At 40.8% G+C, this 23,917-nt stretch overlaps 1 protein-coding gene across 1 annotated transcript in view; it reads left to right on the top strand.

Annotated features, from left to right (window-relative positions):
- Window positions 1-23,917, top strand: part of LOC135217703 (26S proteasome non-ATPase regulatory subunit 12-like) — a 431,722-nt gene that overhangs the window by 389,863 nt on the left and 17,942 nt on the right. Inside the window, exons 5-8 of the mRNA XM_064253692.1 lie at window positions 11,317-11,453; window positions 15,969-16,193; window positions 21,368-21,527; window positions 22,582-22,659. Of these exons, the coding sequence (XP_064109762.1) occupies window positions 11,317-11,453; window positions 15,969-16,193; window positions 21,368-21,527; window positions 22,582-22,659 (600 nt within the window). The remainder of the gene's footprint in view (window positions 1-11,316; window positions 11,454-15,968; window positions 16,194-21,367; window positions 21,528-22,581; window positions 22,660-23,917) is intronic.

Genomic DNA, 23,917 nt, shown 5'->3' with positions numbered 1-23,917 from the left:
AACCTCGGGACTTTGTCCTGAATGGTGATAGCGAGTGTCCTGCGCGGTTCAAGACCACCACCGTCAGGGCCTTCGTCAGGAGGGCCCTCTCGCACTGTTCGACGTGGCAGGACACACACCTCGAACTCGACCGAGCATCCCAGATGCTAATTAACAATGGGTACTCGAACAAACTCGTAAAACCGAGAAACTCGAGCCGCCCTTGACAAGTGGTACATGACGGAGGAAGAGAGAAGGAACATTCCGCCCCCGGAGGATATCAAACTTTTCTATAAAGCCTTCATGCACCACCAATACAAGGAAGAAGAAGCAGCCATGAAGAAAATAATAGAGGAACACGTCCGCCCCATGGAGGAGGAAAGAGAGTGTCCCTCATTATTTACTACAAGATCGGCGTACGAAAGACCTCCTGATGAAGAACAACCCCTCCCCACCGGCAGGAGACCCCCTGAAGCAGTCCAACGTCGTCTACCGATACGTATGCCCCGCCCAAGGATGCCCTGGGATTTACATCGGCAATGACGACGATGCGCCTGTCAAAAAGGAATTTCCTGCCACGCCCAGGGGAGGGCGCCATTAGGCAGCACGCCTTGCAGTACACCGCAGAAACATCACGAGAGACGACATCGTCAGGAATACTAAGATCATCGGGAGAGCACCTGACCCACGACGTCTGCGTCTCCTAGAACGCTGCTCATCCTCGAAGAAAAGCCTCCCCTCAATACCACCCAAGAAGCGTTGCCTGATACCGACGTGTGTGAGGAGGACCACACCCCTCTCCCCTAACGAAAGTACCAGCGCGCATAGGAACGAACACCGGACATGAGAATAATACCAGGGGTGACGTCACGCAGGTAGAAGCCAATCAAGAGGCTCCGTGATACCCATACCTGAGAAGGTCTGCCAAGACTAGTCCAACGCCCGCCGTATGAGTCACCTTCCCGGGAACCAATAAAAAACTCGACCTACCGGAGAAGTGCTCTGACCGTACTGGAGAGCTCGCAACACCACGATAAAAGAGAAGGACTCGCCACTGGAATTCAGTCCCTCAGCAGTTATCGCTTGATAATGTCCTGTCGATCAGGAGGAAACGTCGCGTTAGAGAGAGAGAGAGAGAGAGAGAAGAGAGAGAGAGAGAATTGTATAAGCAATAATAAATCAAATGACTCAACCGAATTTTACCATGCCCTTTGGTGCGTTGCTCGCCAGTCTAAGCAACAACGAGAAGCCGTCATCAGAAAGATAGAGAGACTCTTTATAAGATTAATAGTGCTGAAGCAGCAGTTATTTTTAACAAAACTTGTCTACGAGAGGGTCTCCTTCCGAAATAGTTATTATTATTATTACAGTGGTGCCTCGAGATACGAAATTAATCCGTTCCGAGGTGCCCTTCGTATCATGAGGTTTTCGTATCTTGGACCACATTTTACATGTAAAATGGCTAATCCATTCCAAGCTCTCCAAAATCACCCCTGTAAATTTCATAATAAAGCTAAATTGACCTATAAACAATGAAATACTACAACAAATTGGACCATTCAATACCTAACTTAATAACATAATGCTAATTACCTGTAAATAAAGTGTATTAGTGTACATGGTATACAAGAAATACTGTATGTATGTAGTAAAATGTGGAAGCTTACCTTTCGAGTGAGGCTATCTCCGAAAGTGGCGGCAGAAGAGGAGGACAAACGGCAGATACGTACGTACACTTAACTTTACGAAACACATAAAAAAATGTAAGGAAAACTAAAGTAAAATTTAGGAAACACATTAACAAAATTGTAACACATAACTTTACAAAAAACTAAAATTAATTTTTTTTTTTTTTTTTTTTTTTTTTTTTTTTTAACACCTTTATCACCACTTTCAACTTCTGTTTTTTAGTATCACTTGATTCTTCCTTTTTACTTACTCCTGCTAATACTAAAGGACTCTTTAAAAAATAACTATCCAAGGAAGATTGGTTCTGCCTACTTTTCACAATGTTCCTGAAACGACTCGGGCAAACATCATCGAACTGCGCAAGCATTCGACCTGTGTGAGCCTTTTCAGGGTGTCTTTTTTCTACAAACGATTGCACTTTATGAAAAGCGGCTAGAACATCCTTAATTTCTGCCGTTGTCATAGGGTTGTCCTCCTCCTCCTCGCCGCTACTAGAGAACTCCTCTTGAACGACGTTATGTTGCATGGCCTCCAACTCCTTCAGGTCATCCGTCGTAAGTTCCTCTTGGTGGTCCTCGAGAAGGTCGTTGATGTCGTCCTCGTCGACGGCCAGCCCCATGGACTTGCCGAGTGCAACGATCTCGTCAAGATCTGGTTGTGAAACAGTTTCAGGATCGTCAACTGTTTCTGAATCTGCAGCACCAGCTTCGCCCACGTTGAATCCCTCGAAATCTCGGGCGGATACGGCATCAGGCCAGAGTTTCCTCCACGAGGAATTCAAGGTTCGCCTCGAAACCTACCAAGCTTGGTCTATGAGTCGGATGCATATGACGATGTCGAAATGCTCCTTCCAAAATTCACGCAAGGTGAGGTTTGTGGTATCGGTGATGTCGAAACATCTCTTGAAAAGATGTTTCGTATACAGCTTCTTAAAGATCGATATCACTTGCTAGTCCATGGGCTGGAGGAGAGGGGTGGTGTTAGGCGGAAGATAAAGAATCTTGATGAAGGAATACTCCGCTAGGATGTCTTCCTTGAGGCCAGGAGGGTGGGGAGGGGCATTGTCCAATACCAGCAGACATTTCAGGGGGAGGCGCTTCTCTTCCAAGAACTTCTTCACTGTCGGGCCGAAACACAGATTTACCCACTCGGAGAACAAAAGCCTCGTTACCCAGGCTTTCGCATTAGCCCTCCACATCACTGGAAGCTTCTCCTTAAGCACTTTGTGGGCCTTGAAGACTCGAGAAGTCTCGGAATGATACACCAGTAGGGGCTTCACCTTGCAATCCCCACTGGCGTTTGAACAAAGTGCTAGCGTAAGCCTGTCTTTCATAGGCTTATGCCCGGGTAGCTTCTTCTCTTCCTCCATGATGTACGTCTGACGAGGCATTTTTTTCCAAAAAAGGCCAGTCTCATCACAGTTGAAGACTTGCTGAGAACTGTAGCCTTCCTTGGTCATCATCTCGTCGAACGTCTTTTTAATGGCTTCGGCCGCTTTCGTGTCGAGCTGGCCACCTCCCCATGCCGCACCACCAAATGGATGCCAGTCCGTTTACGGAATTTCTCGAACCACCCATGAGAAGCTTGAACTCTGGGGTTTGCGTTGATGTCCCTTCTCCTCCGTCGTCTTCGGCCTGGGCAATCAAATCGCTGAAAATAGCGCTGGCCTTGTGGGAGATTGCTGTCTCCGTTATCGTATCGCCAGCGATTTCTTTGTCTTTTATCCAGACAAGAAGCAGCCGTTCCATCTCGTCGTGCACGTGGTTCCTCTTGCTGGACAAAATAGTGATGCCCTTGGAAGGTGTAGCTGCTTTGATGACATCCCTCTGTTTAGGGATGGTGCCTATTGTCGATGGATTTCGGCCGTATTCCTTGGCGATCACACTCAATCGCATACCAGCTTCATACTTCTTGATAATCTCCATCTTTGTCTCCAAAGAGAGCATTCGCTTCTTTCAGTGAATTTCAACTTGCTTTGGACCCATGACTACGTATATACTGTACGTAATTTACATATAAGTAGAGAAAAGTTTTCACACAACACGATAAAGTACGTATACTGCAAAGAAATCACTAACGAATTTACGTTAATAAACGAAATCGTTAGACCGAACGAATACCGCGTGCGTATGATACAGATGATGCCGTGGAGTGGCCGAAGAAGCACGCCGCTACGTAGATGCATGATGGGAGGGATGCTGACCAATAGGAGAGAAGGATCTCATGGCAGTGACTAGCATCAGGAACCAATGGGAGAGCAGGAGGATGGTGGCGAGTCTACTCAGTTGGTGGGGCGCGAGTTTCAAAATTGTTATCGGTGGTTTGGGCGAATCTCGGACTTTACAGATGGATGGTCGTCGTTGTGGAGAGGCTCCCGTTGTTGGCTGGGACGCAGGACTTGGCACGACTCGCAGGCAGCGACGGTGTTGGCGATGTCTGAGTCTATCCCAGGCCAGAAGACGGTTTGTCGAGCCCGACGTTTGGTAGCCTCGACACCACGGTGACTATCATGGAGTCTGGCGAGTGTGTGGCGACGTAGAGCTGCAGGAACTAGTATTCTTGCCCCATAGAGCACGAGGTTGCCATCAGTAGAGAGGCTTCTCGCAGCTTCCAGTACTGTGATAAGGATGCATGTAGGTCGTAGCGATTCGTGGGAAACCCAGAACTGATGCAGTCACGAAGGCGAACGTAGGTGGGGTCGGCCTGTGCTGCTATCGACATGTCCTGTAGGGTCCGGTCGGCGTCAATGGTTGGGGCATCCTCGTCCTGGGAAGCTGTTGTAGCGTTGATGACAGATCTGACATGTGCCGTTACCTCAGCGCAGCCAGTCATATCCTCAGAGGTGGGGTAGCTGACTGGTGCACGAAAAGAAAGTGCATCTGGGATGCATAGAGACTTGCGCGCGCGCCCATACTGCAGTAATTGATATTGCGACATGCGCTCCTTCATTCGCTGGAGCCGTGGGTTTTCAACCATGTCCAGCGTGTAGCTGTTGATGATAGGCACCAATGGGCGATGGTCCGTTGCAGGGTGAAGGTTGGCAGTCCTTTGAGGTATAGGCAGCACTTTGTGAGGGCCCAGATACTGCAAGCATCTCCAGTTCAATTGTTGCATACCTTGTTTCGGCGTCTGCGAGAAAGCGGGATCCACACTGGACTACTCGGAGATGTCCGATCCATGGTCCTGGAGGAGAGCGTAGCCTACTCCATAGAGGCGAGATGCATCGGTCTGGAGAATGGTTGGCAGGGTTGGGTCAAAAGACGCAAGAACAGGCGGGCTTGAAGTGCTTGTTTTACACGTTTGAAGGCCTGGTCATGGTCAGGTGTCCAAAGAAAAGAGCGCTTAGGGCTCATGAGTGGTCGAAGGGGCTGTGCTGTCAGGGCAATATCTGGGGTAAACTCTGCCAACTGGTTTACTAATCCCATGAAGGAACGTAAGTCCATCAGGTTGGATGGTGTAGGGAAGTCTTGCAGAGCAGCAACTCGTCCTGGGTCAGCAGCAATTCCTTCTTCGGAAAGGGTGAAGCCACAGAAATTCACTCTGGTCTCTGCCACTGTGAACTTTTCTTTGTTGAGAGTGATGCCATTTTTGCGGCAGCGGGTGAGCAATTCGTGGATCCTGTGGTAGTGTGTCAGTAGGTCATCGTCGAAGATGAGAATGTCATCAACAACCTTGACACACTTCTTCATGCCTTGGAGAGCTAGGTCGCCGCGGTAAACAATAGGCATCACCAGTGGCAGCGAAGCCCATAGGTCCCCGGCAATGCTGGAAGCGTCCATAAGGTGTAATGAAAGTGGTGAGGTTGCGGTCCTCTTCTGCTAGTTCCATCTGCCAGTAGCCATGTAGAGCGTCCGCGGTGGTGAAGAACTTGGCGGTGGAGTCGACAGCACGGACAGCAGCTAAGGGCGTGGGCGAAGGGTGGGCTGGACGGGAGACTTGTGCGTTCAGCTTCGTGAGATCCACTGTGATTCGAACTCCCTTGGCCTTAGGAACGACGACTAGAGGGTGGCACCATTCCGATGGCTCATCTCCACAAGGCTTAATGATTCCCTGTTGTACCATGGAGTCTAATTCATTCTTGACAGTTCGCGGAAAGCGTAGGGTATCTGCCTTGGGGTGTGGATGGCGAAAGGGACCGCGTCTTCCTTAAGGTGGATTTTCATGGGAGGGCCGGTCATGGCCTTAGTGGAGCTGCTTTAAGATCTTCCTTTGACACGAGTACGTCCTGAAAGGTTTCTAAGAAATACTCTCGGGCCTCAGCAGGGGTCGTGTCAGCATGCAGGGGTAGCTCCTTGCATCGATTAACGTGGGTGACCTGTAGGATGGGCCGCGGAAAGTCTGGCGGGATGATGGCCAACTCCTTGCAAAGTGCATAGGACAGGAGTGGCATCTGAACGCGTTCGTGGACTTGAATCGTGGCGAGGCAGGACCGTTTGGCCAAGGACAAGGTGGCCTTAAGGGTTCCTAAAGTAGGTTTTATCTTTGACCCATCTGCCGTGAGTGTCACTGATGTTGCAGGAGGCTGTAGCTCAGTCCTGGGAATGCGAAGGAGTTCCAAGTGCTGGGGCCCATCACTGATACATCAGCTCCTGTATCAGGCAGCACCATTAACTTCGATGTCTCACCCCTGTAGGTGAGGGCGATGGATATAGGTGATGGTGAGGAGTCAGTTGATGAAGAAGGAGTCTCGACCTTGCGACAGCTAGAGGGCTTGCTAGAAGGGGGCGTGGCATTGGCGGGCCGCCCTGCTTGGCGTTCATCTGCTGACGGCAGTACTTGTCATAGTGGCCCACTCGGCCGCAGTGTCTGCATGTGGCCTTGTTGCGGGCACTTTGGGGTCCTGCGCCAGTGTCCTTTGCAGCCACAGTTTACACATACACTGTTGCTGGCTGGGCACTTTCCTGTTGAGCTGTGCTTCCTTGTGCAGGAAGGGCATAAAGTGTCCTTGTTAGGGGTTGGTAGCGAGGTAGAACCCCTGTTACCATGTCCTTTGATTTTTTTATACGTGGAGACGGCACACAATTTAGAAGGAGGGCACGTATGGCGGTAGTGGCTGTCCGTGTGGCCTCATAGGAGCGACATTCGTTAACCATGGTGGCCAATGAAGCTGCAGCGTCCAGGGCAATGAGTTTCTGAGTGAGCTCCTCGTCTCTGACTCCCATGATAATGATCATCTTCAGCTGAGTCTCCTCACACACAGCAGAATGGCCAGGACAGACGTCGATTTCCTCTGCTACATGCTTCAGTCGGACGTAGAAGTCGCTGAAGCTTTCCCCTTCCCTCTGCTTGCAGGAGAGCAGGTCCCTGCGTCGTAGAGCTTCATTCCGCAGGTTCTTGATGTGTTCCTGGAGAATATTCAAGACCTCGTCAACACTCCGATCCGTGTCTGGCGGTACGTTGAGCGTGTGTTTCGAGTATTCTTTGGGTCTCCAGGCTGAGGCACATACGAAGCTGTATCATCTGTTTCCTGGTAGGTAATGTCCCTAAGTCCACCATCACACTGTAGTCATCCCAGCGTCTACGCCATTCCCTGAACACTTGGTATGTGGCATCAGGACGTAAGGGCGGCGGGTCTGGGCGATGGCTTTCTGTGGGGGTGGTGGCTGGGTGGACAATGGCACTGAGGGGGGGATTGTGTGGGAAGTTGTTGCAAGTCCGCTGGTGTTGCTTGCTGCTGGGCTGAATTGACGCTAAGTTAGCTGCAACAATGCGGTGAAACGTTGAGCTTCTCCTCTCTTCTTAAGTTGTCCTCTTGGCGGCGTAGATCCTCTTCGTGACGACGTTGTTCCTCTTCATAACGACGTTGTTCTTCCTCTCTCCGACGTGCAGCCAACTCGGCCTGTCGAGATTCCTCCAGGTACTTGATGAGGAGCCTTAACTCCGTATTTGGAGCTGTGGGAGGTGGTATACTCAGGTGCGGTGAGAGCAAAGGTGGGGTTTCCAGCGATGCAAAACCTGGAAGGGTTCGACGGTCTGTTGGTGAGACTGGGTGTGAAGGCAACTGGCGGTCCTCAGGGTCCTGGTCGTGTTGCATATTCCCCAGGCTCGTCTTGATGTGAAGCAGAAGCCCATTATGAACAGTTTTCTGCAATGTCAACTGCAGTTTAAAGGAAGAGAAGAACGATGAGGAAGACTTTCTACAGTTTTTGTTAAAAAGTTACTGAAATAATAATTCTTCAACTGTGCGGCGAATACTGGCAGGCGGTGAAGAGTGGGCTGGGTGGGCGGTCGGGTGGGGAGTGGGGAGCGACCACTCGACCGTTGAAATTTGAAAAAATGAGTCGGCACTCGGCAGTGTATGGCAAATGATGAGCGTGAGTGGATGTGCCTCGGGCTCTGTAGCTGGGTATGGAAATAAGGGTACCCGTAGAGCTGGGGCAAGGCACAAGAAAAATACAACCCACTAAAATCAAAGCACTGACATTACACTGCACTGGCACTACACAAACACTGCATGAACGTATCATAAGCACCGCACTAGCACTGTAAAATCCAAAGGCGACCGAGGGGTAATGGCGGCTGGTTTGAATGCTGATTCCAGTGTTCCTTGAAATTGCTGAATGGTTTCGTCACTGCGCCATGGTGATAGGTGGTTATGTCTTGCATTAGAAGACGAAAGATTGCAGGATGGGAGAAATAATATCCCGAGTCGTAGATTGGTTTATTCCAATCAGCAAAAGGTAAATATATACAGAGGCTCTGCAGGGCGTGCAGCTCGCGCCAAGAGCAAGCAAAGATAATAGTCATGCGCATGTGCAGGGTTCATGATACAGGGCGGCACATGCGGATGCGTTCACAATAAGTGATTTTATTAAAATACATGGAAATTAATCGTACAGCAATTGCATAGTAAAATATACATTATTCCACACCTTTCGTATCTTGAAAACTTTTCGTATGTAGAGCCATTAAATTTTTCGTGTTAGCTTTTGTATCTCGAGTTTTTCGTAAGTTGAGCCTTTCGTATCTCGAGGTACCACTGTACTTAGCTTTCTAAGGATGTATTGTATGGGAGTCATTGTAACTCCAGTTCCCCACACCTCCCAACATTTCCCTTTTCTTTTGCTAAATTGACTTGTGTCGACTCAGCTAAGTCACTTTAGGCTATTCCCATCTCTTTCATCGAGTCGCAGATGCGGTGCAGGTACTCAGCTGCAGTTGCTTCCTGTTATTCGCTGTAGCCCTCTGGCAAAAGAAGAGTTTGAAATAGAGGAATTGCCCTCAGTTTGATTGGTGTTTGCTGGAGCATTGTGCTTCGTTGCATTCTCATTTAGTTTAGGAAAGAGGCCACTTTGAGAATATGTCTAGGTTGTCTTCGAGTGTATCTGTGCCCTGTAAGTATTTGGAGAAAGAGAACCCAAGCTTTCTCCTTCAGTTAAAGTGCATTTTGTAAATTTTCTCATGCTTTGGTGCACAAAGCTCCCTTTAAGTCTGCTGGAGCTTGTCTCCTCTGGTTTTTTATGAAGTCGCAGAGCACTGCTTCTTATGGTACAGCCGCTTTTGGGACAGACAAGTGCATTGAACGTGCTGAAACGGAGACTGTTTAGAATATTGAAGTTTTTATCTCTTATTGAACTTTTGCTGAGTATAAAGGCTTCTTTTCTGCTTCAGCTTAGAGAGCTTTAGGTGCCAGCTTATTGAGTTTGTGGCACCAGATTGGGGAGTTTTTGGAGCCAGCTTTAAGTGTTTTTGGTGCCAGCATGAGTAGTTTAGTGAGGAAGAGTGTTAGTTTTTAACTTTTGCAGTCAAACCTGTTTCTGGTGCTGCAGGCTAATGTTCTCATTCCTATACTACAGTGGGTCCCTGCTACATTGTGTATCAGCAATTCCTGCTTCAGTTAATTGTTGGTTTTTTTGTGTGGTTATCTCCAAATATATAGCTGAAAATGTGTTAATTTGTGAAATTTTTTAGAGGAATATTATTCACTAATTATTGTTTATTCATTGTATTTTCATGACTAACTACATTTTTTATGATTTAAAAATAATCTACTACCATATATTTTCGTGTATAAGATGACCTTTAAATCCTAAAGTTCACCCATAAAAATTTGGGGTCGTCCTTACTACAATTTTAAAAAATCAAACTTGAATTCTAGCCTTGGCCACAGTGCTATAGCAAGTTATGTTATTTTCAAGACACCTAAAGGATTAAAAGTAAGGTTTTCTTATGATTTTCGATGGTATATCGAGTTACACTGATTTTGGGCTTACAATGCAACATCAGAACGGAACCCCTGGGGTAAACTGTGGACTGCGTGGAATAGAGAAGTTACAGATTTTCAAGAACAATTTTGCGATGTTTAAGTTAGCTTAACATTGTTATTATACAAGTCTGTAGGTTGATGTACATATACATAGTCTAGGCATTTGTGCCTACAGACCGAGGGAAAATATGAAATTATTTTTTTTTTTTTTTTGTCAGGTTTCTTCATGGAGGATTCCAGCTGTAGTTTTAAGGAATATCTTTTATTGTGGAGGTGGTTTCCTCCTTTCAGAACCCCTTCAGCAGTGTTAGTACAAAGCTCATTAGGCTCTTTGTGAGTTTAGTGATTTTGGGGATGTAACCGTGGCCCCTTTGTTGAACCCGAAAGCAATTATGAGGTAGCAACCATGGCCCCTTTGTTGAATCCAATTGTCTGTAGATCTTTCTTTAGAGTTCAGTTAAGATGCGGGGCAGTCATTACAATTGCTGTGTTGTGGCTAGCATAATGTGCTTTGGATCAGGTTAACAGTTCGATCCGCAGATCATAGGGCTCTCTGCCATTCAGTAGTCATGCAAACTATTTCCTTACTACTGTGGGAGATGTCCTAACTGCACCAGTCGTGACTCCTTTGACAATGGAAACAACAGACCTAGCCAAAACAAGTTCTCTTTCTAAGATGAAAGCAAGTCTTTTGCCAGGGTCTTAAAAAATCGCAATTCTTTTCATTACTGTCCTCTGCATTGTTTTGAGCTTTTCCCTTCCATCTTTAACTTTCTACCAAGAGAAGACGAAATAGTCCAAGAAGACCTCTCTGAGTAATTCTGCAAGACTGGCTTTCACAGGCATTGGGAAGCTTTGGTGTATGGCCACCCATTGGTAAGCAGGCTTCGTCTGTAGGGCATGTATAGAGTAACAAAACATTCCTGAATTAGACTCCAAATACCGTTAAATAATGCAAAAATCATATTATCTTGCTGACATCCTTGCAAAAATTTGTTAAACTTCGTTTTCTTGGTAGACTCACTCTTTTCGAATTAATTACATTTATGTAGTGCTGTGTCTATTATTTTCTTATTACAGTAGCACAAAAATATTTTTGAATTATGGGAAACATATTTTCAAATACTTTGTTTTCAAAGAGAAAACTGATGCAAAATGCTTTAAACTTTTTTTTTAACTGCCACCCACTCCCAAGAAATTATATCTTTCATGACCATAACAAAAAATAATGCTTTGATAGGTACTATTTTGGGAGGTGGAATATGCTAAATAATAAGGCAGCAATTTAGTGATGTAACAAAGTCCCCAAAATTTCCTATACTATGTATGGCAGGGTGCCAATTTTGAAGAAAGCCATGAAGTAATTAAACATTACTTCATTAGATATAAGATTTGTGTTTTGTGATTCTGTCAAGTTTGACTTATTTTATTTTTTTGCACAGGTGGAAATGATATTGGAACAGATGAGGCTTTGTTTATTGAAGAAGGACTTTGTAAGAACACAAATTATATCCAAGAAGATCAGTACTAAGTTCTTCAGTTCAGAATCTGTGGATGATCTGAAACTCAAGTTTTACAAGTAGGTTGAGTTAAGAATTGTATTAAGAGTTGAAACAAGCTCATTTTTTGTTTGAAATGCCTTCCCGCTGTTTATTATACATTGAAAAACTGGAAAGTTGGAGTGCTCCAAGTTTGGTTTTGTTGCTAAATCAGGCTCTGAGCTTTGTGTGAAATTGTTTATTACATATCTGTAGTAGGTGGAAAATTACTGGAAATTTTTACTAGCTGGAAGACCTCTTTAAGATTACCACAACTTCGTTAGTGAATTTTCAAGAAAATTTTTTGCACCTTGTCATTAAACCAAGTATATTTAGTTATATAAGAAAGTTTGAGAACACAGGGCTTGCAGAAAAACTTATTAACAGCAAATCTGTAAGTCCAAGGTTCTGATTATGGTAGCCTGGCCTTTTCAGTAACAAAATTTCACATTTTGAATATCATTGAGCAGTTAAATGAGTTTACTAAATTAAATTTTGTTGTCTACTATATAACACATCAAATAAATAAAATTTAAGCAGTAAAATAACCAAAGACAAGTAAAGAACTTAATGCTTTTTGTGTAGCAGTAGTGTACACATTTGGAGAAGATAGCTTTAATATGTTGTACAAATGACTATTTTTTATCCCAAATGTAATCATTTATGTTTCCATACAAAATCTGCAGACATGGGAGAATGTTACACAAAAAATCTGCTTCTTATTCTATGTAGTAGAAACACCAAAAGAGCTATAATGAGAAGAATGAGAGAAGAAAACATTTATTATAAAACTTTAACACAAGCACTACTTGAACATAAGAGGGAAAGCAGTCAATGTAGTATAATTAGTGCATGCTGCCCTAGAATTCTTCAAGGGTATGGAGGGTTGTGGTGTTTTGAACTACAGTAATTCAACTTACACTGTTATGGTCTCATTCTGAGGAATATGATCGTAAAAATATACTTGATATGAGCAATATTTTTCTTTTATAATGATTTAATTATTACATTTTTTTTCTTTTTGAAATTTTTCTCCTCCCTTATTTACCTGTCCATTTGAAACATTAAAAACTAACTTCTAAATTAGCATATCAAATACAGTGAGCAATGTAAATTTTTTCAACTTGTTTGTTTGTTTTTTTGGCATTACCCAGTGTAATTGTTTTTGGAAAGTGTAAGTTGGTCTTTATATTAGTGTGTAAAGTGCGTAGGTGGGAAAAGACTTTTTTAAGTGAAGTATTGAAGTTTTTCTAATTTCTTGTTTTCTGGCAAGTTTGTATGTACTTTTGTTGGGTATGTATCAATGATGCAGTTGTTACCAAATTTCCTTTAAAAGCCCAAATTTTCAATTAGAATGTAGACTGGCAAGGAAATATAAATGAATATCATAGAATTTTTTTTTTGCATTGTATGTTGCTGTAGATTGATTTGCAAAATAATCCTTTTAGGTCTTTTGTGGGTCAGAGTCTGTTTGTGCAGGAACACTCATCATTCACTGACTGAGTGAAATTGCTTAGTAATAATTTATTTGACTGTCCTGTGTAACATTATGGTTCATGGAACATTAATGAATTTGGCGTTGTTATAAAGCTAAAATGTTGAAATTTATTGATATATTTAAAAATAAAAAAAATAAAAAAACATTGATATCAAAAATAAAAGTTAGCCTTAACCCTAAAGAGCCATGGTAAAAAATTAATATGCTGCACCCCAGGCTGGGTAAACTTTGAGGTTGGCCAATTTAAGAAAAAACACATACTAATGGAAAGAGCATACTAGCACTTCAATGGCATGATTGGTATGGTCTTGATCTGCCACCTCGGTGGCCGCGAGTTCGATTCTCGAGCATTCCATTGAGGTGTTAGAGAAGTGTATTTCTGGTGATAGAGGTTCACTCTCGACGTGGTTCGGAAGTCACGTAAAGCCGTTGGTCCCCTTGCTGAATAACCATACTGGTTCCATGCAACGTAAAAGCACCATACAAACAGAAAGAGCATACTAATGAAAAGAGGAAGATATGCAAATGCACATGGTGTAAGAAAAAAAATTCTAAAAAATGTTCCATACATTCTATGAGAAGTTGAAAATTACCATTTACAACCCCTTGTGGGGCCTCTTTTACAAGACAGTCGTACGTTTTACCAAGTCATTCATGTTTTTCTAATAGATAATTTTATTATATCTTTGAAGATTATAATTAAAGCTCATACAATATCAAAACAGGTAAAAACTAAAATCAGTAACAAATTGTAAGTATATTTGTAGTAAAATATGTATGTACGTTTTCTGGGATTGAAGATGCAGTAACTTTTTTGGATTATCCATGTTTTTTCTAGAATTTTTTGTACACTTTTCTTTGCAAAATTACAATTAACTGACTTACTATTGTAGAAGATAAGAACTAAAACCAATAGCAACCCTTGGTATACTTATGAGCAAATATACTTATAATAAGAGATCATGTGAGAGAGAGAGGCAGTTCTTGCTCCCTTGAAGTCAAGATTACAGCTAGCTCATGAGCTGCCAGCTTCTTGATTTTAGCCAGTCTAAAAGTTGCCATTAGTGAACTTAAGGGCTATAGAAGTAATGGAAACTTTCCCGCCCGTTTCCTTCAAATCGATGGCATGTAATATTGATCCTCACCATCAGTGGATCCGTCCACCACCCAAAACCTGTTATTCCAACTCGTATGAGGGGATCCTTCCACTAAGGGTCAGTGAAAAATTTGTGTTACTTTTATCAATTAAATTTGTGTTTTACGTTTATCAATTAAATTTGTGTTAAATGTCCAATGATATGAAATTCATTACTATTTTAGCCATGCCTGATACCATAAAGCACCTTATAAAATATACAGTGGACCCCCCGTATTCGCGTTCTCCAGATTCGTGGACTCACACATTCGCGGATTTCTCTTGGGAACGTTTCCCTGCATTATTCGCGGAAAAGTCGCGCATTCGCGGTATTTTTCTATGAGAAATATCCACAAATTCCTGGTTTTTTTTATCAATTTCATCATAAAATGCACTTTTTGTGATAAAACTATTAAAAAAAACCAAGTATGAAAATTTTTAGTGGTTTTTCTTAAGTTTTATAGGGGTTCCAAACATTCGCGGATTCTAACTATTCCGGGGGGGGTCTGGTACGCATCCCCCGCGAATACGGGGGGACCACTGTATATATAATATATTTGAGTGGCAGAAGAATATATCCTTCAATGACGACTATAGTCATCATCAAAATCTCAAGAGGTGGACAAATAGATGGCAACTATAATTATCAGAATCTCAAAAGGTGAAGATTAAGATTAGAGATTATGGTTGCAAAGTGCTTGGATGCAATGAATTTGATTCATATTGAGATCATGTTGGTTTCATTTGGGGAGCAAAAGTATAATCATGAATTTAAAATAGACATTAAAAACACTTTTTGACTTTAGACATTTTTGTTGGAACCTTCCCCCCCCCCCCATCGTAACAGACGGCATAATTTTTTATGTGTGCTGCGAAACCTCAGTTTGAATAATGTGATTGGCATAGGGTATTTAGGTCAGTAGTTATTTGATGGCTTAATCTGAAATCAACTATCTACATAAAGAACTTGTGCTCAAACTTTCAAACTCCAATTGTGATGGGACAGTATGGAAAATCAAATCAGAAAATACAATAAATGACAGGTTTCAGGCAAAGTGGTAAATGAGGAATTAATGTTTTGTAAAAGAAAGATTTAAATGGCTAAATAGATGTGAATTGCTTTTTCTACCTAGGCCATACCCTAGTGACATTATGTAATATTGAACGAACTACGTATAGCCTACCTTAAAAAGATTTCACGTTTATCTTTATATGCATATTATTTAGTTCATTATCTGAATGATTTTTAATTATCAAAAACTTTGAAGAGTATGTTTGCTTGAATTTTAAATAGTATATTTGTGCAGTTACTGCATGAATTTCAGCACACCAAGGGAGGCTGTGGAAACATTTAGACTCCACAGTATTGTTACTTGATTGACAGTAATATGTCATTTGATAAATTTAGCTTCTTGTCACATGCTTGCAATTCTTTTCAAAGGCAGCCATTCCAGCAGCTTGTATGCCAAACTTGTGGATACTGCCTGCTACATTGTGGTGTTGACAGATGTCTCCCTAGCTCACCTTGAGGTGTACAGATATTCTTGAAGCCAATGGTACCACTTCATGGCGCTCCCTGTTTATACATTGCACTGATTCTGTTCCAGATAACTTAAATTTCTTAATTTTACCCAGTAGCTGTTTGTATTTTCAAGTACCTGTACTAGAAGGTTTGGTTTGAATTGGTTTGGAGGTATGCATTCTGTTTATTTTTAAGTAGTTCAATAAGACTACTCAAAGTATGATAACAGGTAAAGATGGGTATATGTTAATTTGTTAGAAAAAACTAAACTTCTTTTCAGCTTTAATAGGTTGATGTGGTCGTTCTTATTTTACTGTTGCTCACAACCTCTGTTTTAACATTTTTCACTTTAAATAATCTTCTGTGACGTCATTTATTATCTTTTGTTATATCAATTTCAGCTTAATGATAGAACTGGACAGTCATGAGGGGTCATTCTTGAGTATTTGTCGTCATTATAGAGCCATTTATGATTCTAAGAGTGTACAAGATAATGAAGAGGAGAAGAAGAGGATACTTAAACATGTGGTCTTGTATATTATTCTGGCTCCTTATGATAATGAACAAAGTGACCTGCTTCATCGAATCAAAGATGATAAAACTTTAGAAGAAATTCCTCTGTACAAGTAAGTTATCATTCTTATAGATTTCCAAGTATTACCAGGTAGAGCCAAGTTGAGAGTAATTTTTTTTTTTTTTTTTTTTAATAACATTCTTAGCGCCTCAGTGGCATGGTTGGTTTGGTGTTTGCTTCTCGAGATGTGTATTTCTGGTGATAGAAGTTCACTCTCGACGTGGTTCGGAAGTCACGTAAAGCCGTTGGTCCCGTTGCTGAATAACCACCGGTTCCATGCAACGTAAAAACACCATACAAACAAACAAACAATTTACATTCTTGGATGTTTTAAAATAATAAACTTTAAGTGACTTTTGTGCTTATAGGGTGATGTATATCAAACCATAAAAGTTGCAGTTACATTGTCACAATTTGTAAATCCACATAAAGCCTTGTTAGACTTTAAAAGAGTACAACATTTTTTTTTCTTTATGAATCTGTCAGTTTTAGTTAGGCAGCATCTGCAGTCTTGAAAAATGTCCACTGAAACCTCAAATGAGAACCAATTGTCATCTCTGTTTGTGTGTTGACTAGAAGTGAGGTGGCAAGAATAAGGGGCTGGGAGGTGAGAACTCAGGTTATGATCCTTTTGTCTTGAGTATGCACTTGGTCTTGTAGGTGCCTTAAAGGGGAATCATGCTTACTGTCTATCAGGTGTATGCCAGACATCTGCTATCTCATTCCCTTGAAATTTTGATACAATTTTCAGTAAATACATTATTCTCAGTTTCACTAATACAGTGGACTCATGTATTCACAGATTTCTGTATGGACCATATCTGTCCATTATTCATGGGAAATTTGAGGTATTTTTCTGTGAGAAATGTCCACAAATTACTGTATTTTCATATCAATTTTATGGTTAGATGCACTTTTTGTGATAAAACTAAAAAAAAACAGGTATAAGCATTTTTATAGGGGTTCTAAGTATTCGCGGATTCTAGCTATTTTGGTGGGATCTGGAATGTATCCATCTTGAATAAGGGCGGTCCATTGTATTGGTTGTGGTGATTACCCTTATGTTCCTACAAGGATACAACCATTGCTTTTCATGTTAGTATCTTGCAGTACACAGTGGAACAGGTGCACTTTGGGATGGTTCTGCATATCCCCCATGCTACCCCCTATACCAAAGACTGTAAACCAGGAACAAGTTGCAGCTTGGTCCACCCCCCCCCCCCCCCCCTCCAACCCACACACACACACACACACACTCTCTCTATGTGCGGCCTGTTTATACTTGGTCTCTGGATTATATACAGCTAAGCAACAGGACATTTTTTTTTTTTTTTTTTTTTTTTTTTTTTTTCCCCACCATAGGGGTATGTGGGGAGAGGAACCAGCATCACTTTCTCGCTCAGCCTTAATATTCTTTAGAATGTGTGCAATCTGAGCACTCACTTGTGGGAGAGATCTCCTTTGATCTCCTCTACTCTTGCTATTTGTGGCTCTCCATGCAGGTGTGAGGCATGCAAGAGAGGTAGTACAACATCTCTTTTGTGTCCAATGTTTTTATACTCCGTTGCAAATGAGTATGGGCGCAGAGGTGCATCAAGATCACGATCTGAATTTCATTCTGACTATGAACCTTTTGGATCTCAGCTGCCTTCTCCAGTGATAGGCATGTCTGGTGCTGGACAGGATCGAGAGCAAGAGAGGTAGCAGAAGTCTGGCGTGGCTTCTTCTTCAGGAGAGGAGGTAGTCCGTCCCTGTGGGGATCCTCAAGGCCTTGAGGGCTGTGGTCCTCTGGAACCCCTGCAGGCCAAGCTGGAGCAGTGTTTTCTGGAGTCATGAGCACAATAATCTTTGGGAGATAACCTCAACTTATCATATGCCCAGGATTCTGTGTATAGAGCCTCAGGTGCATTCATTGGTCAGGTTGCCTTGCTCTTAACTTGGGATGTTTTTGGGGAGTAGAACGCCCTCAACTGTAGTTCAGGGAGTTTTCTTCCCTCGAGTAGGTTGTTGGCTGATAGTCGGTGTTCATATAGGAAGCAGTTAGGTACCTGTGATGCTCTTTTAAAACTGACACCACTTGTGAAGCTTTAACGATGCAATTATTATTATTGATATTCAGATGATGAACCCTGTTCTTATGGAACAAGCCCACAGGGACCAGTGACTGGAAATTCAAGCTTCCAGAGAAACTAACAGAATGAAATACAGAAAGGAGAGACCAGTTATTAGGGAAAAAATTCAACAAATAGATAGATAAAAATGTAAGTAAAATACAAGGAGAATTGTTTTAGGATAGTAATGCATTGCCTTTGCATGAACTTTAAGAAGTTCCAATTGGACAGCATCCTCAGGGAGACTGCTCCATAGTCCAACAGTGTGAGAAATAAAGGACCTCTGGGACTGAATTTTGACAGCAAGGCACATATACTGCATATTGGTGCTACTGTTCAACAAATCAGTTGATCTCAGTAGGAAAAGAGGATCTGGGATAAATTGTGAATGTGAAAGATCTGCTGAGATGTAGCTTAAGAAAAACTGACAAGAGACCACCTGTTGAAGGTCTAAGTCCTAACTTGCTAATGTTATAAAATGGAAACCTACCAGCAAGAACCAATTTATCTAAAAGAGATGAATCTCAGGTAGAAGCAGACATCACCAGCAGGGAACAGTATTCTAGTAGAGGAAGGACAAATTACCTAAAACAAGTTGCATTGATTTTATCATTGTTACAAATATATGAGGACTTATGTACTGCTGTGCAACATTTACTTACACCTTCATTAGATGTTTCTCAAAAGTAAGATACGAGTCAAAATTTACACTGAGTATAGTCATAGTTTCAGGCTCATTTTCATCCACTTGAAGGGGAGGATGTGGTGGAAAATCCATATAAGTTCTACTAGTCAATAGTGTTTTCGTTTTACTGGAGTAAAGCCTCATACCCTACCTACTGCACTATTCACTAATCCATTCCATGTCATAATTGAGACTAAGGGCAGCATTATTTCTCAAAAGTTAACACATATTCATCCACTGTAACGTCCTGGAGTTTATAAAAAAAAGTGCCTAAATCAAAAGCAGCACAAGAATCTATGTGAATTACTCTACACTCAAAGCTCAAAGTTCTCATGCAAATGGCATGTCAAACTTAACAAAGCATCACAGGTACATAACTGCTTCCTATTTGCATATGGACTATCAACTATACTTGCTGTAACTTTTGATTCGCATCTTACTTTTGAGAAACATATAATGAAATTGTCACCAAATGCTATATGGAAGTTAGGTATTGTATGCAAGCCTGTTTAGGTTATTTGTCCTTCCTTTATTAGAATGCTATTCTCTGGTGCGGATGTCTACCTCAGCCAGAGATTTCTCTCTTTTAGGCAGAGAGGTTTGCAGTGGAAGGTTCCTGTTTCCTAGCAACAGCAATTATGACTTGGATCATCTATGATGGTTTCTTGTTTGTCAATTTTTCATATGTTACAGTTTAACAAAGCTCTTTCACATTCATAATTGACCTCTGATCCTCTTTTCCTGCCAAGGGTGACCAGATTTGCTGAACAGCTACACCAGTATGAAGTAAATATGCCTTACTGTCAAACTTCCCAGTTCCATGGAAATAAGATCTTTTATTCCCCACACCATTGGGCTGTATTACAGCCTCTTAGAGGATGTTGTGCAACTGGAATCTCAGAAGTTCCGGTGAAGTGCAGTGCATTACTACCCTAAAGAATTCTCCTTGTATTTTATAATTTACTTACACTTTTATTTAATTATTTGTTAATTTATTTTTTATTTTCTAATTGATTTTTTTTTCTTTCTGCATTTTTCATTATTGTTAAAATTTATATTTTTTCTGAATTTTTTGTATTTATTGATGAATGTCGTAACATCAAATATGTGAGTCAAAATATTATTATTTAAGGGTTAAATGTACCCCTAGAACCCATGAATTTAGTGAAGGTAAATGGGAACCCTTGCAAGAGCATAGGACAAGTAATCCTTGGTAACAAAAAATTATGAAACTTACAAACATCACAAGTAAAGTATTCACAGTAACTAAAGGTTGTGATTATAGGTAAACATAAAGATAAGTTTAATATTTGCATATCACTACAGATAACATTTCAAAAGATATCAGAATTAAAAGCAAATGGGAGTGCAACATACTGTAGGTCGTCAGAGTGAAGTAACATAAAGTAAGGAGCTAATGCCTTGTGAGATGCTAGAGCATGGAATAGGCATATGCAGTGAGGTGTGCATCTTTCAAGATATATGAAGTTGGTCCAGTCAGGAGCCATTCTCTCAGAATAAGGCTATTTATGGTTCATGTCTTTGAGCAAAGATTCAAATAAAATAAAGGAAAAGCTCATAGAAAACCAGAGGGTTCTGCTGATGAACAGCAGCTGAACCACTGCTGCTTGCTAAAAACTCAAAATGATTTAGCTAATCACAAAACCAAAGTAGGAAAGTTAATCCTTGTGACAGATTAATGAAAACAATTAAATTAATGATGAAAATAATGATAGCACAGTGGAAGACTTCATACAAAGGCACTCCTGGGAAGAGTGAGCATCAGACACAGGTCTATTCATGTGCAGTGTAGGCCTCTCAGTACTGAACAGCATTGAGTTACTGTCAATATTGGCTGTCCATGGAAATAAGGAAACATTAATCAAGTTTTGATGAAACAATATGAATTTTAAACTTGCCTACTAAAAAAAAAATCAATAGATAAAGGGGAATAAAAGTAACTGATAAGTGAAAATCAACAAGTAATCAAACAGAAGATTTGGGGAAATCCAGCGCAAAACTGAACGGACTGCCATTCTTCTGCTCGGAAGATGAATGATTTGAGCTTGGAAATGTGAGCCAATTTGAACAACTGGTTTTGAGTTTTACTATATGTCATGTATAACACATCAGAGGCATGTTTCTTGTATCCAAATGGAACAACCCCCAAAAGCCCTCAATTACTCAAGCAGGCTTCTGCAAATAAGTACCCTTATGCTAAAAAGAAAACCAATAGGATTATTAATATTTAATGCAATAATGATGATAAACTGGTAAATGATAAAGCATGCAATTTTATGAATGTTGCTATGTTAAGTGAGAAAAATAGATGCAGTACAGTTTGTGGCCTTTTGAAATATATCCTTGTTTATGTTATACATTTTCACCTTTTTATGAATATGGCACAGTACTAAAGATATTATCTTGCAGGGACTTGCTGCAGTTATTTGTGACTGCTGAACTTATTAAATGGTCGAGGTTATGCGAGGTTTATGAAACTGAGTTGAGATCCAGTGCTACTACTGTATTCCCTAATAATGAGGAAGGAAACAGTCGTTGGACTAAACTAAAGAACAGAGTTGTCGAACATGTAAGTAGTTTATTGTATTTTCACTAATAGTCATTTAAAGATAAAATTGTTGAAAGTAAATTTTTTTCGTTCATTTCCAAGTGACCCTTGATATTTTTACAGTTTTTATGTGTAAATGTAATAGGCATGAAATTTTAGCACAATATATGTCTCTAGTCACTTATTGTAGTCGTGTATGCATTTTAAAAAGGTAGCCCCAGTAATAAGGTGCAACCTAAAGTGGGTGATGGCTTACATACTGTAAGTTACTGTTTGTGCAAAGTAGGTGTAATAGATAGTGGTTCATTTTTTTTAGATTCCTTGGAGTGTCCAAAACTTGTCTGTGGTAAAACACTGTTGGCTCTCTGCTCTTTAGCTTATAGAAAATTTTCTTTTAATTATTGTAACTTGATTTTTTAAAATATAACGCAGGTTTGATCTCATTTTGAAGCTGAATAATTTTTTATATTGTAGTTGACTAAAATTAACCACAATATTATATACTCAGGACTGATGCTTTATATATTAATTTCTTTTGTAAGTAATTTATGAATTTTTATACCATAAGAATTACGATTAATTTCCTATCCCTTGACAGACAATAATGTATGTATTATAGTACCCCCATGAACTATTAGATGTGGTGAGGTTTGGGCCTTTAGTTTAATAACAGAGAACCTATAGATTAGCCTATAATGGAACATTTGCAAAATAATATAAGGTTCACATTGATTCTTCATAGTTTTTAGCCTAATTTGAACTATACACCTATTATTCAGTTTTAAGAAAATTACCCTAAAATGTATCATGTTTAAGTTAAGAGAAGTTTGAGTATGTATAACATGAGGTGCTATTTTATTACTGTTTATGCTAGTTAATGCATATAAGAGTATAGGAAAAGAGGCAATATTTTTTAATGATATTATGTATATAACAGATTTCATTATAATTCTGTTTTGAGTAGCCCCTATTTTTCAGGGTGTTTAACCTAGAGAATTGTATTTATTTTGTTGGTTGATACCATGACTGAAAGAGTGGTATGCAAGATTTTATATTTTGAAAATCTTTATTTCAGAATATCCGAATGATGGCTAAGTATTACACCAGGATTTATCTGAAAAGGATGGCAGAACTCTTGGACCTTTCAGTCAAGGTATGACAATTTATTTTTATGTGCTGTATTTCTTCCAGATCAGTGTCATAGAGTGCTGTTTTTATTGTTTGTCATTTTTGGTTATATAAATTGATTTTACACTATAGAGGCTGAGATAGGTTTCTGTTTTCCCTTTTCATAGATTTTATCAGTAAAAAGTTATTGGAAATGGAATTTTAAATTGGAGAAACTTGATAAGCTTAGAATATGTAGACATTGCCGTTTTAATCCGCAAATCTCCACAGGTGTGCAAAGCTTGCTTATAGAGTGCATCTTATATAGATATATATAGAGGGATGGGCTCAAAAAAAATCTTAGAAAAACAGGGGTAATTATGACAGAGTATACACAAAGAGATGAAATAACATTAAATGGAGAAAGGATTATTGCTATTCAGTACAGTATTTGGAATTGTGTGAAAGACTGAAAGCAGCAAATCAGATAATGGGAAAGCTAAATAAGATTTGTAAATCAAATTGATTGAAATTCCAGGGTGGCGGTTAATGCCATCAGTACACATCAGTTTGTGCACTGTAGGCTTTACTGGTGTTGTTTACTGCACCCCTTTGCCCCTTATGTTCGTATTCACTCCCATCTTACTTTCCACCCTCTCCTAACAGTTTTTTCATAGTGAAACTGCAAGGTTTACCTTCTTTTAATTTCCCATTTTATTGTAGCGTCTTACCGAACAATTATACAGCTGTGATTTCCACGAGCGGCAGGAGACTAAATTCAAATTTGGCGTGTAGGCGTCGCCAACACTGGTGGTGATGACGTCATCTCCCTCCACTCGCGGGAGAACCAGGTACAACTGCCCAGGTGAATCCAGTTCTTTTCCTGCCGGCGTTTGGTGAACATCGGTGGTCGGTGCGGTTGGATGAGTTTGCTTCGCTTTTTTCTAGTGGATTTGATCTTCTGAATTGGTGAAGTACTCTTATTTGGCGTTGTTGTTAATTTGTATATTTAGGCATTGCCATGTCAGATTCTAGTCCGTCGGGAGTTAGGTTTTGCATCTCAGGATGTAAAACTAGATTATCCAAATTAGAGTATGATTCTCACACTAAATGTGTTAAGTGTAGGGGACAGGTTTGTTCAGCAGATCGAACATGTAATGAGTGTAGTGATTGGACTGAATATCAATGGAAGTTTTTTAGTTCATACTCTGAGAAGTTAGCGAAAGACAGAATTAGGAAAGCAGCGCTTAGGGAAAGAAAGCTTAGCCCAGCTTCTGCCTCTTCTTGCGATGCATCTGTTCCTT

The sequence above is a fragment of the Macrobrachium nipponense genome, chromosome 19, assembly GCF_015104395.2.
Source record: "Macrobrachium nipponense isolate FS-2020 chromosome 19, ASM1510439v2, whole genome shotgun sequence".
NCBI lineage: Eukaryota > Metazoa > Arthropoda > Malacostraca > Decapoda > Palaemonidae > Macrobrachium > Macrobrachium nipponense.
Note: the sequence above shows the minus strand (reverse complement) of the source record. Positions and strands in the feature narration are given on the sequence as shown.